Below are 13,515 nucleotides of genomic sequence, written 5' to 3' on the forward strand. Positions count from 1 at the left end.
CCCCAAGATATATACCCTTAGTGATTAGTGTTTCTGAGTGTCCTGTGGGTATTGCCCTGTAAATCTGATGCCCAAGTTCACCTTGAGATTTGTTAAGCCATGTATGCCCTCAAATCTTCGCTATTCATTACTGATTACCCCCAAGACCAGTGAACTAAATCTTTGCACCTCCAAACTCATTTTTCAATATATATGTGATTCTTTTGTGCACCTTACGAACTGTGCTCTGAGAGTTTGGTGGCCCTCTGGGCCCTGATAAGACTATGGCCCTCATTAAGACATTAGCGGTATAACCTGCCTACCGTTTCAATGAAGGCCGCCAAAGGACGGTCACCGCGGCTACCATCTGTTCGCCAGATTATGACCACAAGAAGGGCGGAAATCTGGCAGTGGCTGTACTGGCGGATGATGGTTAAGGTGGCGCTGCTACCACCAGCACCGCCATGCCAGTAGACCGCCACCAGCTGTATCATGACCCATGATACGGCTTGGCGGTGTTCTCCTGGAGGATGCTGCTGGCGGTAGTAGCGCCCCATCCCGTTCCCTGCCGGAAGACCACCTGGATGCAGGTAAGTTGGGCTTCCGACAGGGGAGAGGGGTGTTGTGTGTTGTGTGTGTGTGGGGGGGGGTGTGCATGAATGTGTGAGTGTGTGTGTGGATGCGTCTGTATGTGTAGTGTTGTTTGCGTGTGTGTATGCATGTGTGTGAATGCGTGCAAGAACGGAAATGTGAATGTGTGTCTGCATGTCAGTGTGAGTGTGTGTACGGATGTGTGCAAGCATGAATAGATTTATGCGTGAATGAATGCATGTATGCCAGTGTGAGTGAGTGGGTGTTAGCGCAGTGTGTGTCTGTGACTGTGTGCGTGTATGGGGGGTTGGAGGATCGGAAGGGGGGAGCATGGATGGAGAGGGGGTGGGGAGTATCTGGGGAGTGTTTTGGGGGGGTGGGTGAGCCTCCTACCAGTGACAGGGAAGGAATTCCCTTTCACTGGTAGGGCCTACCACCATGTTTTTTTGTGGCGTTGCTAACGCCATAAAAACCATGGCGGTAGGCAGACTCAAAATGCTGCCGGTGGTACAATAGCGCATGCCGGGCTGGAGATTGTTATCTCCGACCACTGCTACCGCCATGGCGATAGGAATGATAATTTGTCGGGTTGTCATAATTTGGCGGTATGTACCGCCAGCCTGTTGGCGGTACTACCGCTACATTACCACCTACTGCTGGGGTCATAATGACCCCCTATGTCCTGTACAACAGTAATTCCACTATTAGCCCTCATACACCCTGAAAATTGTACCTTAGCCACATGGAAATGTACACTGTGAATGGGTGGTGCCTATGTATGCCCTTTGTGTCTTAAAATAGTGCCATAAGAATCGGACACCCCTTTAAAGTTTAATAACCTTACCCTTATGTGCAAAATACCTGCTTATTTACTGGTATTATCATATGCACCCTTGCCAAAGGCACTCCAGTGCACAATTAGATCCCTTTCTTATTTCACTTTTATGGTGATGACGCAAATATGTTGAAATATGCGTGAATGAATGCATGTATGCCAGTGTGAGTGAGTGGGTGTTAGCGTAGTGTGTGTCTGTGACTGTGTGCGTGTATGGGGGGTTGGGGATCGGAAGGGGGGAGCATGGATGGAGAGGGGATGGGGAGCATCTGGGGAGTGTTTTGGGGGGGTGGGTGAGCCTCCTACCAGTGACAGGGAAGGAATTCCCTGTCACTGGTAGGGCCTACCACCATGTTTTTTTGTGGCGTTGCTAACGCCACGAAAACCATGGCGTTAGGCAGACTCAAAATGCCGCCGGTGGTACAATAGCGCATGCCGGGCTGGAGATTGTTATCCCCGGCCGCTGCTACCGCCATGGCGATAGGAATGATAATTTGGCAGGTTGTCATAATTTGGCGGTATGTACCGCCAGCCTGTTGGCAGTACTACCGACACATTACCACCTACCGCTGGGGTCATAATGACCCCCTATGTCCTGTACAACAGTAATTCCACTATTAGCCCTCATACACCCTGAAAATTGTACCTTAGCCACATAGAAATGTACACTGTGAATGGGTGGTGCCTATGTATGCCCTTTGTGTCTTAAAATAGTGCCATAAGAATCGGACACCCCTTTAAAGTTTAATATCCTTATCCTTATGTGCAAAACACCTGCTTGTTTACTGGTAGTATCATATGCACCCTTGCCGAAGGCACTCCAGTGCACAGTTAGATCCCTTTCTTATTCCACTTTTATGGTGATGATGCAAATATGTTCTCCTTTGCCTGCCTCATCTACACAAAAACCTCTACCTGCCCCAGTTCCACTTTCAATGGCAGACTAGTGTTTGAAGCTAATTTAATCTAAGACTGAAATAACCTACTTTTTCAGCCTCATCTGCTCTAGCCCCTTTTCAATAGAAACCCTTGTTACACTCCTTTACATACTGAAACCTTGAAGTACAATTTAATTACAGCACATGGGTGCTACAACCACGGCTTCTAGGTGCCAGCAGTTTATAATCAGAAACAACTTGCTGCTTTTTTGCTTTCAAACAGTCAAGACCATAATAAATAGATTGGTCATGAGCAACCGTTCACTATTGTACCAGCCAACATGCTTGTGGGACGTCACTATGAGTAAAGCTCTTGGTCATGACCAACCTCGACCAGTCTCAAACAATGCTTGTGGACCTCTCCCCATAATAAGTGCAAACTGCATTGCTTTTGAGCACCTTTCATTAGTGTCAGAACCTGCTCATGGAACTCCCCCTGACACCTCCTTTGCTCCTTTTGACAAAACCGTTCTTTTTGTCAAATACACAGTATACACCGTGTCCAACCCTCCACCTCTGTGCATCATAGAGGGGACAATTTGGATGACTATCTTAAACAAACAGGGCTTTAAAGAAATTAATTCTTCTAGTTTCTAAAACCATCCATGGTATCACATTCCTCACCTCTCTCTATTGGTCCTCCTCTAGATCCAACCTGCTTCTTACCCCCTATGCCTCCCCAGCAAGCAGACTCTAATCAAAGGTTTCTTACCAAACGCATCAGCAGTCCCTGTGAGGGTATTTGAGCTGTTGTGGGTCTTGAAAGGACTGCTGATATGTCTGGTAAGAAGACTTTTGATTAGAGCCTCCTGAATGGGGAAGCCTCTCTCGTAGTCTGAGTGGAAGCCCTCTTACAGGCCACATGAACCACTGTGGCAGACCGAGAATAGGTACCTCTAGGGGCTGCTCTGTTCTAAAGCACTGATTCCCCTTCCCTTCCCTTCGATCACACAACACCTGTCGAGGGAAGATTGAGGCACTTCCTACATCAGTGGGAAGACATTACTTCTGATTAATGGGTACTTTTGTATCGTAAGGGAAATATATTTCAGGGAAAGACTGTTTTGTTGAAAGAGAAATAATGACAGCCATGCTTTACATACAGAAGCAGTGCAGCAGTCGGGTTTGCTAATGACATCTTGGGGACATTCGGAAAACGTATTTCTCTAGGAATGGATTCCACTCACTTATCATTGGCTTTGTGGTTTGTAATTCACCTCTTCCTACTTTCTATTTTTTGGCTCTATTTGTTTTAGGCTGTCCAGCTTGAGTTTGTTCCTTCCCTTGCCCAAACCCTATTTTACTGTACTCTTCCACTAGTACTGGATTTCTGTAAACGGGCCTTTAAATCTTATGTTGCCACATTTGCTGTGCATTCAAATACAGAGGTCAAATGTCATGCTCAGTCTTCGAGGGAGCTTGGTGTTTACTTCAAGATTTATTTCATGTTTCAGAAATCCAAAGAGATCCACACGGAATAAAAAAGATACAAATATACAGGTTCATTGATATATAAAAGAAAACATTAAAACTTATTGTAAGATCAACTTTTTCCCAAAACTATAAAAAAAAAAAAAAATCAAGAAATTACATATGAGAAATATCAATATAAGTTTAAAAAATATTTGAAAAAATTACGCATTTGAAAACAGAACCTTTCATTTGGCAGATTATACAACAAGAGATGTGCCTCAGCTGCTGTTTGCACACTAAACTTCAGAAAAAGAGGTTGTTACAAATTATGTCATTATAACGATAAAGCAGGACAGCCAAACAAAACATGTTTCAAGTCCTGGATATCATATTGACACAGATTACAAATATTGGGGGTACCATACAATCTAGTGGTTAAAGCAGAATGTCTAACCTCAATAGAGTTCAAAACCGCCTGACCCTGTGCAAGAAATTCCATGTCAAATATGGTTGCAAATTTTTCGAAATAGCAATTTTCACTAAGACTTTATATCTCTGTTTTTTTCACTGCAGGGATCAATATCCCAGTGCTGACTTAACATTATTGAAGCATGTTTTAAACAGACCTTTAATTGAATTGGAGATAGAAATGTTAATGTGATTTGATCCATCTTAAATTGATCAAGTGCATACCTAACATTCTGAAAAACAATGACTGTTGTTTCTTTAAATCAAAGATTTCCTTACATAAATAGTACCTTAATGTCGAAGCTTCACTTCTTAACAAACAAGAGGCCCAACATAACACTCCCGCCAGGCCTTGTACAAATACACTTCTAATCCCTAGATCAAGCCTTAGAGCAGCAACCGATGCTAAAGTATTATAAGAGGATAATTGTCTCAAAATGTGGTCTTCAGTCTTATCTAGAAAGCCCCACCTTGCCACATCAATTAGCTCCACCGCATACAGTAGAGTAAGGGGAATTTAGCCCCGATACACCGTAAGAAGGTGAGAGAAATGTCTTCTACCAACAGCGTTGAAGAAAGCACCTGGGGCCAGATGTAGGTAGGTGGCAATTTGCGAGTTGCAAATTGCGAGTCCTTCCGACTCGCAATTTGCAACTCGCAAATTGCTATGCAGTACGGTGTCTCAGACACCGACTGCAACTCGCTATGGGGTCGCAATGACCCACCTCATTAATATTAATGATGTGGGTCGCAAATTGCGGCCCCATAGCGAGTATAGGCACTCGCTAACATGGAGGCCTGCTGTAGTCAGCAGGCCTCCATGTTAGCGACCTGCTTTTCAATAAAGCAGTTTTTTTTTTTTTAAATGTAGCCCGTTTTCTCTAAGGGAAAACGAGCTGCATTTCAAAATATCCGAAACCTTTTGTTTCGTTTTTTTCAGGGCAGGGAGTGGTCCCTTGGATCACTCCCTGCCCTGAAAAAATATTTTGGGGTCCATTCACAAAGGGGAAGGGGTCCCCTGGGGACCCCTTCCCGTTTGCGAATGGGTTACCATCCACTTCAAGTGGATGGTAACTGCGACTCCATTTGCGACCGCATAAGCGGTCACAAATGGAATTGCATACCATTGCGAATCGCAAATAGGAAGGGCACACCCCTTCCTATTTGCGATTCGGAAATGCATTTTGCGAGTCGGTAACGACTCGCAAAATGCATTTCTGCATAGGAAACACGCATTTGCGAGTCGCAAACGGCAAATTTTGCAGTTTGCGACTCGCAAAGTGCTTCCTACATCTGGCCCCTGATCCCTTGGTCTGGGATTGCACCTTACTTACCTTGGTTGCAACATGCTCCCTATTGCTGAGGGAGTTAGTTAAAATTTTGCCTAGAAAACAATACGATTTGACCCACTCCAGTTTTTGAGAACCCAAATGCCATGTAAAGCGAAACATTTTACACCCCTTCTTCCCTAAAAGTGTAAGATGTTACTTTTCGATGTATTTATCTTTAAATAGTCTGACTCTACAAATAGCTGGAGGTCCCCAAGCGGCTATTTAAGCGTTTTGGAGTAAAATCAGGAATTATGTCTGCATAAAGCAGGCAAGCTAAAGCACACTATCCGATACTAGGGTTGAAACCCGGGCCTTTAGATGTGAAACTGTGAAGATCGTGTCTGTGCAATAGGAACAGCAAGTGAGCAAGTAAGCATCCCTGCTTCTGACCATTTTTAGTTGGAATATCCATTGATAGCCCCCACTCGCTACGCAACAAGACTTTACACCAAGCTGAAGAGTGTTGGGCTATAATTAAGTGCAGCAGGTTCCAGGAATGCCGAGGTTTGATAACTTTCCCAACAAAGTTGGTTGATCAACTTTATCAAGAGCTGTGGAGAACTCAACAAACGCGGCATAAACAGAGAAGCCGCTGAAGGTAACATACTTTTCATTTATGAGCTGCAGGGCAGCAATATTGTCCAGTGTGACATGATTTTTCCAAAAGCCCGTTTCCACTACAGGAATAATCATACTACTTTCAGCCCATTTCCCACCGTGTCTAGCCGGGCAATTTGATGATAATTAGCACGTGAGATTCAATGCCATTTTTTTATACAAGAGGATGATAGTGCTTCCAGTCTAGGTGTTTAGTTTTCTTTCTGTGACTTCAAAGTGAGCGGATTTAAGTGTCAATCATGCAGGCTATTGGGGAACTGTGCAGATATATCAGAATTAGAAAAGCACAAATGAAGCTAATTTTTGGTAATTCTGCAGTATGGTGGAAATAAATATTTTAATACGATCAATAAACTAGGTGATGACATTTCCACACACTATCATTTTTGTTCTGTATACTTTTATCAGTAAAACTGTATGTATTTGCAGATGTAATGAATATTTCAATTGAAGATTTGTTGTCTGTAATGCAGTGTGCTACCACATCATGCATATTCCACTAAACTCTACGCTGCCCCACTCCATACTACATCACTCCACTCCACACCACTCCAAACTGCGTCAATGCACTCTACTCTGCATCACTCCACTCTTTGCCACTTCACTCCTTTTGCACCCCAACCCACACTACTCTATTATGCACCACTGCACTCTTCACCTCTGCACTCTACATCACTCCACCCTGCACCACTCCACTCTATGCCACTGCACTCTACACCAATGAACTCTACTCTGTACAACGCCACTCTATGCCAGTGCACTCTATGCCAGCCCACTCTACCCCACTCTAATCTACTCTGCACTCAAAACCACTCTATTCTGCAATGCAACACTCTGAAACAAGCTACTTAATGCTAATGCACTCTGCTCCACTGTCTCTGCGCTCCTGCATTCAGCACCACTTCACTCCAATCTACTCTGTGCCATGACACTCTATGCCACTGCACTCTACACCAATGCTCTCTACTCCGTACCACTTCACTCTATGCCAGTGCACTCTATGCCAGCCCACTCTACCCCACTCTAATCTGCTCTGCACTGTACACCACCGTACTCTATACCATTTTACTCTATCGTGCAACATTCCGCTCTACTCTGAAACAATCTACTCTATGCTAATGCAGTCTGTGCCACTGCACTTGGTGCAGCTGCACTGAGCGCCACTCAAGTCCAATATACTCTGCACCACTACACTCTACTCTGCACCACTGGAACACTACTTTGCGTCACTGCAGTCTACGCCAATGCACTCTACACCACTTAACTCAAAAACAATGCACTCTCTACAGCACTGCACTCTATGCCAATCTACTCTGCACCACTGCACTCTACTCTGCAACACTTTATGTCACTGCAGTCTACGCAATTGTACTCTAAGTCACTGCGCTCTGTGCCACTGTATTCTACTATGCACCACTATACTGTACTCCACTGCTCCCTATGCTACTCTACTTCACACCACTCAGTGAAACTACACTCCACTCTACTCTGTGCCACTGCACACTACTCTGCACCGCTGCACTATACTCTGCATCACTGCACTCTATACTACTTTACTCAAAACCAATGCACTCTATGCCAGTGCCCTCTAGGCCAATCTACTCTGCACTGTACACCTCTATGTACTACTCTGCAACACTTAATGCCACTGAACTCTATGCAATTGTATTCTATGTCACTGCATTCTATTCCACTTAGTTCTAATCTGCACCTCTGTACTCTGCACCATTACTCTGTAGGCCACGCTATCCTACACCACTCTATGCCACTTAACTCCATACCAATGCACTCTATGCCACTGTAATATACACTACTGCACTCTACAACAGTCTATTCTGCACCATTGTACTTTACACCACTGCCCTCTACGTCACTGTACACAAAACCACTGCACTCTACACCAATGTACTAAACACCACTTTACCGAAAACCAATGCACACTATGGCACTATACTCTACTCTGCAATGCCCTACCCCACTGCACTCTAAGCCACTCACGCTGTGCCACTGCACACTACTCCACTCTGTTCTACTCTGCACCACTGCGCTCTATGCCACTGTGCCACTGCTCTCCATGCCACTCTACTCTGCACCCCTCTTCTCTGTGCATTGCGCTCTATGCCACTGCACGTTATGTGCCACTGCACTCTATGACACTCTACTCTGCAAGACTGCACTCTTGCCACTGAACTCAATGACACTCTACTGTGCACCACTGCACTCTACACCACTGCGCGCTATGCCACTCTACACCATTGTGCTCTACATCACTGCATTCTACGCCACTCTATTCTACTCTACACCACTTTACTCTATGCCGCTGCTACTCTGCACCACTCTACACTATGTCACTGCACTCTAAGCATTGGCAATCTACACTTCACCGCTGAACTCTACTCCACTCTATTGAACTCTACACCAGTGTACTCTACGTCACTACATTCTGCATCACTCCATGCCACTCTAATCTATTCTGCAGCACTGCACTCCACGCCTCTGCACTCTAAGCCATTCTACTCTCCACGCTACACTGCACCACACCAGTTCACTCTACTCTAAAACAATCTACTCTGTGCCACGACACTCTATGTCACTGTACTCTACACCTATGCACTCTACACCACTGCACTCTACGCTAATCTACTCTGCACCAATATACTTTACGCCTCTTCACTCTAGGCCACTCCACAACACCACACTCTCGAATACTCCAATCTCTAATGCTCTACTCCATTAAACTCTACTCCACTATATGACACTCTACTCCACTCTATGACACTCTATAACACTCCACTCTACAACACTCTATACTCTCTATGCCACTCTACAACACTACTCCACTTTACATCGCTCTACGCAACTCCCTCCATACCACTACATGCTACTTTACTCTACTCAATTCATACACACTACTCAACTCTACTCCAGTTCATGAAACTCCACTCCATGCCACTTTACTCTATTGCATTCCACTTTATACTACTCCACTCTATGCCACTCCACTCTACAACATTCTACTCCACTCTATGCCATTCCACTCTCCTGCAATACTCCATTCTATGCCAATTCACTCTACAACAATCTGCTCTCCTCTGTGCCACTCTAATCTACAACACTCTACTTACTAGGCAGCATCCTCTATGACCCTCCACTCTACTCTACACCACTCCACGAAACTCTATGCCACTCCACCCTGCATACTCTACTCCACTCAATACCACTCTGCTCTAGGCCCTTTCACTCTAAGACACTCTACTCACTCCATGAAACTCCACTTCACTCCACACCACACCACTGAACTCTATTCTACACCACTCTATAACACTCTACTTCACTTTTCAACACTCTATTCCGTGCCATTCTCCTTTGCCCCACTAACCTTTAGCCATGCTGAACAGCAGCCATGCTGGTGTACAAAATGGCTAAAACATGTTAGCAAAGCCAATAGCTCTTGCATATGCAAGACCTATTGGCTTTGCCAATGCTTGTTAAAGCTGGCATTGACAGTTAGACAGTTAAGTGCATCCATACTTGCTATTTTACGACTAAATGTACTTTCAGTTCCCCCCTAGAAATGATTCTACACACAAAAAGGGGGCCATGTTAGCTTTTTTGGGTAGCATCCCTTAAATTAATATAGGTAAATCTGCACCATGGTTTGTACAACATTTACATTTACTGTGTTAATGTTCCCCAAGATCAGCTATCTTTAGTCGGCCAACTAATCTTAAGAACATCTTTCTAATGTCAGCATCTTCTACTTAGTAGCCACCGCTTTGGAGTCACTGATTTATAGTCAATGCACAGTATGTGTATATACAGCCAAACATGCTACAAACAGAAAATGATACTTATCCTGTAACCCTCTGTTTGTAGTGTGTAGTGCTTTAGAGTCACATACGACTCCCTCCTTCCTGGAAATGATATATGATCAAAGATGTTGTCTTTTTTCCTATGCATATCTACAATTCATCATCTTATGTATAACACACTCTGGGCCTGATTTATATTTTGACGGATGAGTTACTCCGTCTCAATGGTGACAGATATCGTATCCACCAAAATATAAATTCTATTATATCCTATGGGATTTATATTTCAGTGGGCGGGATATCCTTCATCATTGTGATGGAGTAACTTGTCCACTGAAATCTAAATCAGGCCCTATATTTTCAACTTCGCACTCCATGCACACAATTCACCTGTTCAGCATCAAAAACAATCTGAGGTGGAGCAAATGTGCTGTTGCATTGTGGACAGAGGGTGGAGTTACAACAGGTGTTGTGAATCGAACTTCATTGAAGAAAAAAAAGTTACAAATGTCCCAACACTAGATGGAAGGAGTATGCAGAGCATGTGAATCCACATCAGTACACACTCTGAACCAATAGTTAGAGGGAAAGTCAATTTTCCTTTAGACACCAAGAGACATTCTAACTATATTGTTCACTACATAAGGGTGGTAAATGAATGAATCACTCAATCAATCAATCACATCTTTCACACTCTGCATCCAAAATGTAATATATAGTATGTGTAGATATTGTTGGCAATCACTTGTAATTTTACTGCCTAGATCTACATCTTATACTAAACAGTCTGCTCCCCAAAAAGTAAACATGCGTTAATAAGCTAGTGCCAATCATTCACCACTACGTAACCACCTAAACTCCTTCTTCTGTATACCACACTATGTACAACGCCTTTGATCGAAGGGCAACATTTCATATAAATACAAATAAGGCTCAAATAGACTCAAAGTGCAGTGGAGCCAAGATGGGCTTCACAATACAGGGAGCACTTGAAAAACCTCACAGATCCTCAGTGTCAGGAATCCTCATCAACATAGGTAGCCCAGCATTGTAAACAAGGAGCATGGACCACCAGTGATAGGAATTATCAGCAGCAGAGATACTTAATGACTGTGAACCTGAGCAGCATAGAACCCTGAATGGTAGAGGCTTTAGGAAGTATGGGCCTTCAGCATCAAGAACCGTCAGCAGCAGGGTCACCGAATTGCATAGATCATCAGTGGCAGGAACCTTTCTGCAGCTCTGAGCCTCAGTAGCAGGAATCTTCATTGGCGGGTCCCTCCATGGTAAGACCTTTCAGTTAGAGTGCACCAGGGACCCTCAATATCAAGGTTTTTCGTTTGTAGTTGAAGACAAAGAAGCAGAAACTGTATTTCAAGTGCAACCAAACTGACTTATTGCCAGAATGAGTACGTTCTAAAAGTTATAAAAATAATAGAAATTACTTTTAATGTATGCCCGGTTTTAGTGAATTTGTGACTGTGGTTTGGGTAGTTGGAGGAGGGCGGCCTGAGTTATGCCATTTTGGCCTATGAGCAGAGAATGTGCGCTCACCTTCTAATTTTTTCCTCCTATAGCCCCTTAAGAAGATGGCTGACCGCATCCGCAAGTACCAGATCCTCAATAACGAGATCTTTGCCATTCTCAATAAGTATATGAAGTCTGTGGAGACGGACAGCTCAACTGTGGAACATGTGCGCTGCTTCCAGCCTCCCATCCACCAATCATTGGCTACGACCTGCTGAGGGGGCCCCTTCACTTGCTGCTGGTGTCACATTGGAACTTACCAACAGGAGCTAGACTTTGAGTTCATCAGCATCAAATGCACATGATCAAAAATGCAGATATCTTTTACTGACCAGGCCTGGAGCACAAACACTTATGCCTTTGCTCTGTTTGTTATCTACAACCCCTTGGAAAATTTGACGTGGTATGATAGGAGTGGCCTGCAAATTCAGGTGTATACTGTAACCTGCCTACACCACGTACCAGTTCTGACATCACTTGCATATTCATCACACCAAGCACCTCCTCTAGCACCCAATTTAGACTTTGCCCTCCCCTTTTGCCCATGTTAAGCTCAGTTACACCGACCATGAGGTGTAACTAGCTTTGAAAGCTCCTTACAGCTTTCATTAGCTTCATAGGTCTGTCATTTAAATGATAAATTACTCAAAGCTCTCAAAAAAGCCACCTGAAACAGTGTCATCCTCTGAGTTGGAACACTTGATGCTTAAAGCAGCCAGTCGGCGGTGCTAGTGACCAGCGGGGTTCTTTCTGCAGACCAGGCTGGTCCGTTGTCTCAAATGTTGTCCTCACTGCACCATGTACATCATGGCTTCTCAGAAAAATTAATGATTAATTACTATTTAGGAAGTTGCGTTTGTTCTGAAAGGTAAGTACTACCATGATTATTTGACAGAGGTAAAGAACATAGGAACACAACTACAGAGCGGGTCAGGTGACCAAAAAGCTTCAAGTGGGGCCTAGAGAGGATGAGGGGCGGGATGTGGCACAAGACCAAAGGAGGGGAGTAAGAGGAGGGGTGCAGTCATACAGGGAGGGGGGCAATAGGAGGGGGATTGTGGATATGGGCATGCAGGAGGGAAGTGAGTGGTTTTAGTCAACAATTATTGGAAGAAAAAATATATATATATACACACACACACACACATAAATATACACGTATATATAGACATATATATATTTATGTGTGTGTGTATATATATATATATATATATATATATATATATATAAACTTATCTAGTACAAACCTTATTTCAAAACGCTGTACATAATGGGGTTTTGCAGTGGTTAATGCAGAAGTATTGAGGGGAGTGTACATGCAAGAAGGAATGCAGTATCAAGGGGAGGGGTATCAAGTGTATTGGAGAGGGGGCATGTTGGGGTGACGCTTTCAGGGTGGTTGGAGCAGAGAGGAGGTGCAGCAGCTGTGCTTCAGAAAGGGAGTGGAGTGAGAATGTGTGAAAGTGGGATCTCTTAAAGTGTGTTCCAACATTTGGCTGGAAGGGAGCAGGTGCAGAAGGAGAATGAGCTGAGAGGACACTTGGCCGAGGACTCCCTTAGTGTGCAGGTACGCGTGAGTGAGTAGACAGAGATACGTGTGGCAAGTGGAGTGCAGGGGCAGAGTTGAATAGAATGTGCGAGAGTGGAAGGCCAGTGAAGAAGGTTCCTTCGGGAGTGGGGAAGACTACAAGGACTGAAAAGAAGAAAGTGGTTGAGGAACGAGAGGAACAATGAAGGTTCCTCAGGGACAGAGATGGGTTGTAAGGAGCGTGGAGAGGCAGAGGAGATGAGAAAATATGCATATATAGATTGAATTCAAGCAGTGGCGTTGCAAGGGCCAAGAGCCTTAGTGAGAGATAGGAAATTGAGCCATCCAGGCCCTGGTTAAGTACGAAAATATAGCTCTGATAGGAGCTATGTGTCCCCCTTGGGCCTTTGGGCGCGGTGCCACTGTACTGGCTGCACCATTGATGGCTAGGCCCCTGAATTCAAGAGAAGTGCAT

General features: G+C 44.3%; 1 protein-coding gene across 2 annotated transcripts in view; it reads left to right on the forward strand.

Moving 5' to 3' along the window:
- The window catches only part of CYFIP2 (cytoplasmic FMR1 interacting protein 2), a 191,463-nt gene extending 178,841 nt beyond the window's left edge, over positions 1-12,622 (forward strand). The window contains exon 31 of one of the 2 annotated variants that reach the window (XM_069199646.1): positions 11,563-12,622. In XM_069199646.1, coding sequence (XP_069055747.1) covers positions 11,563-11,730 — 168 coding nt within the window. In that variant the 3' untranslated portion in view covers positions 11,731-12,622. The remainder of the gene's footprint in view (positions 1-11,562) is intronic. The other variant, XM_069199644.1, reaches the window with a different exon arrangement.
- The last annotated feature ends 893 nt before the right edge of the window (positions 12,623-13,515 follow it).

This window comes from Pleurodeles waltl, chromosome 7, assembly GCF_031143425.1.
Source record: "Pleurodeles waltl isolate 20211129_DDA chromosome 7, aPleWal1.hap1.20221129, whole genome shotgun sequence".
Lineage (NCBI taxonomy): Eukaryota > Metazoa > Chordata > Amphibia > Caudata > Salamandridae > Pleurodeles > Pleurodeles waltl.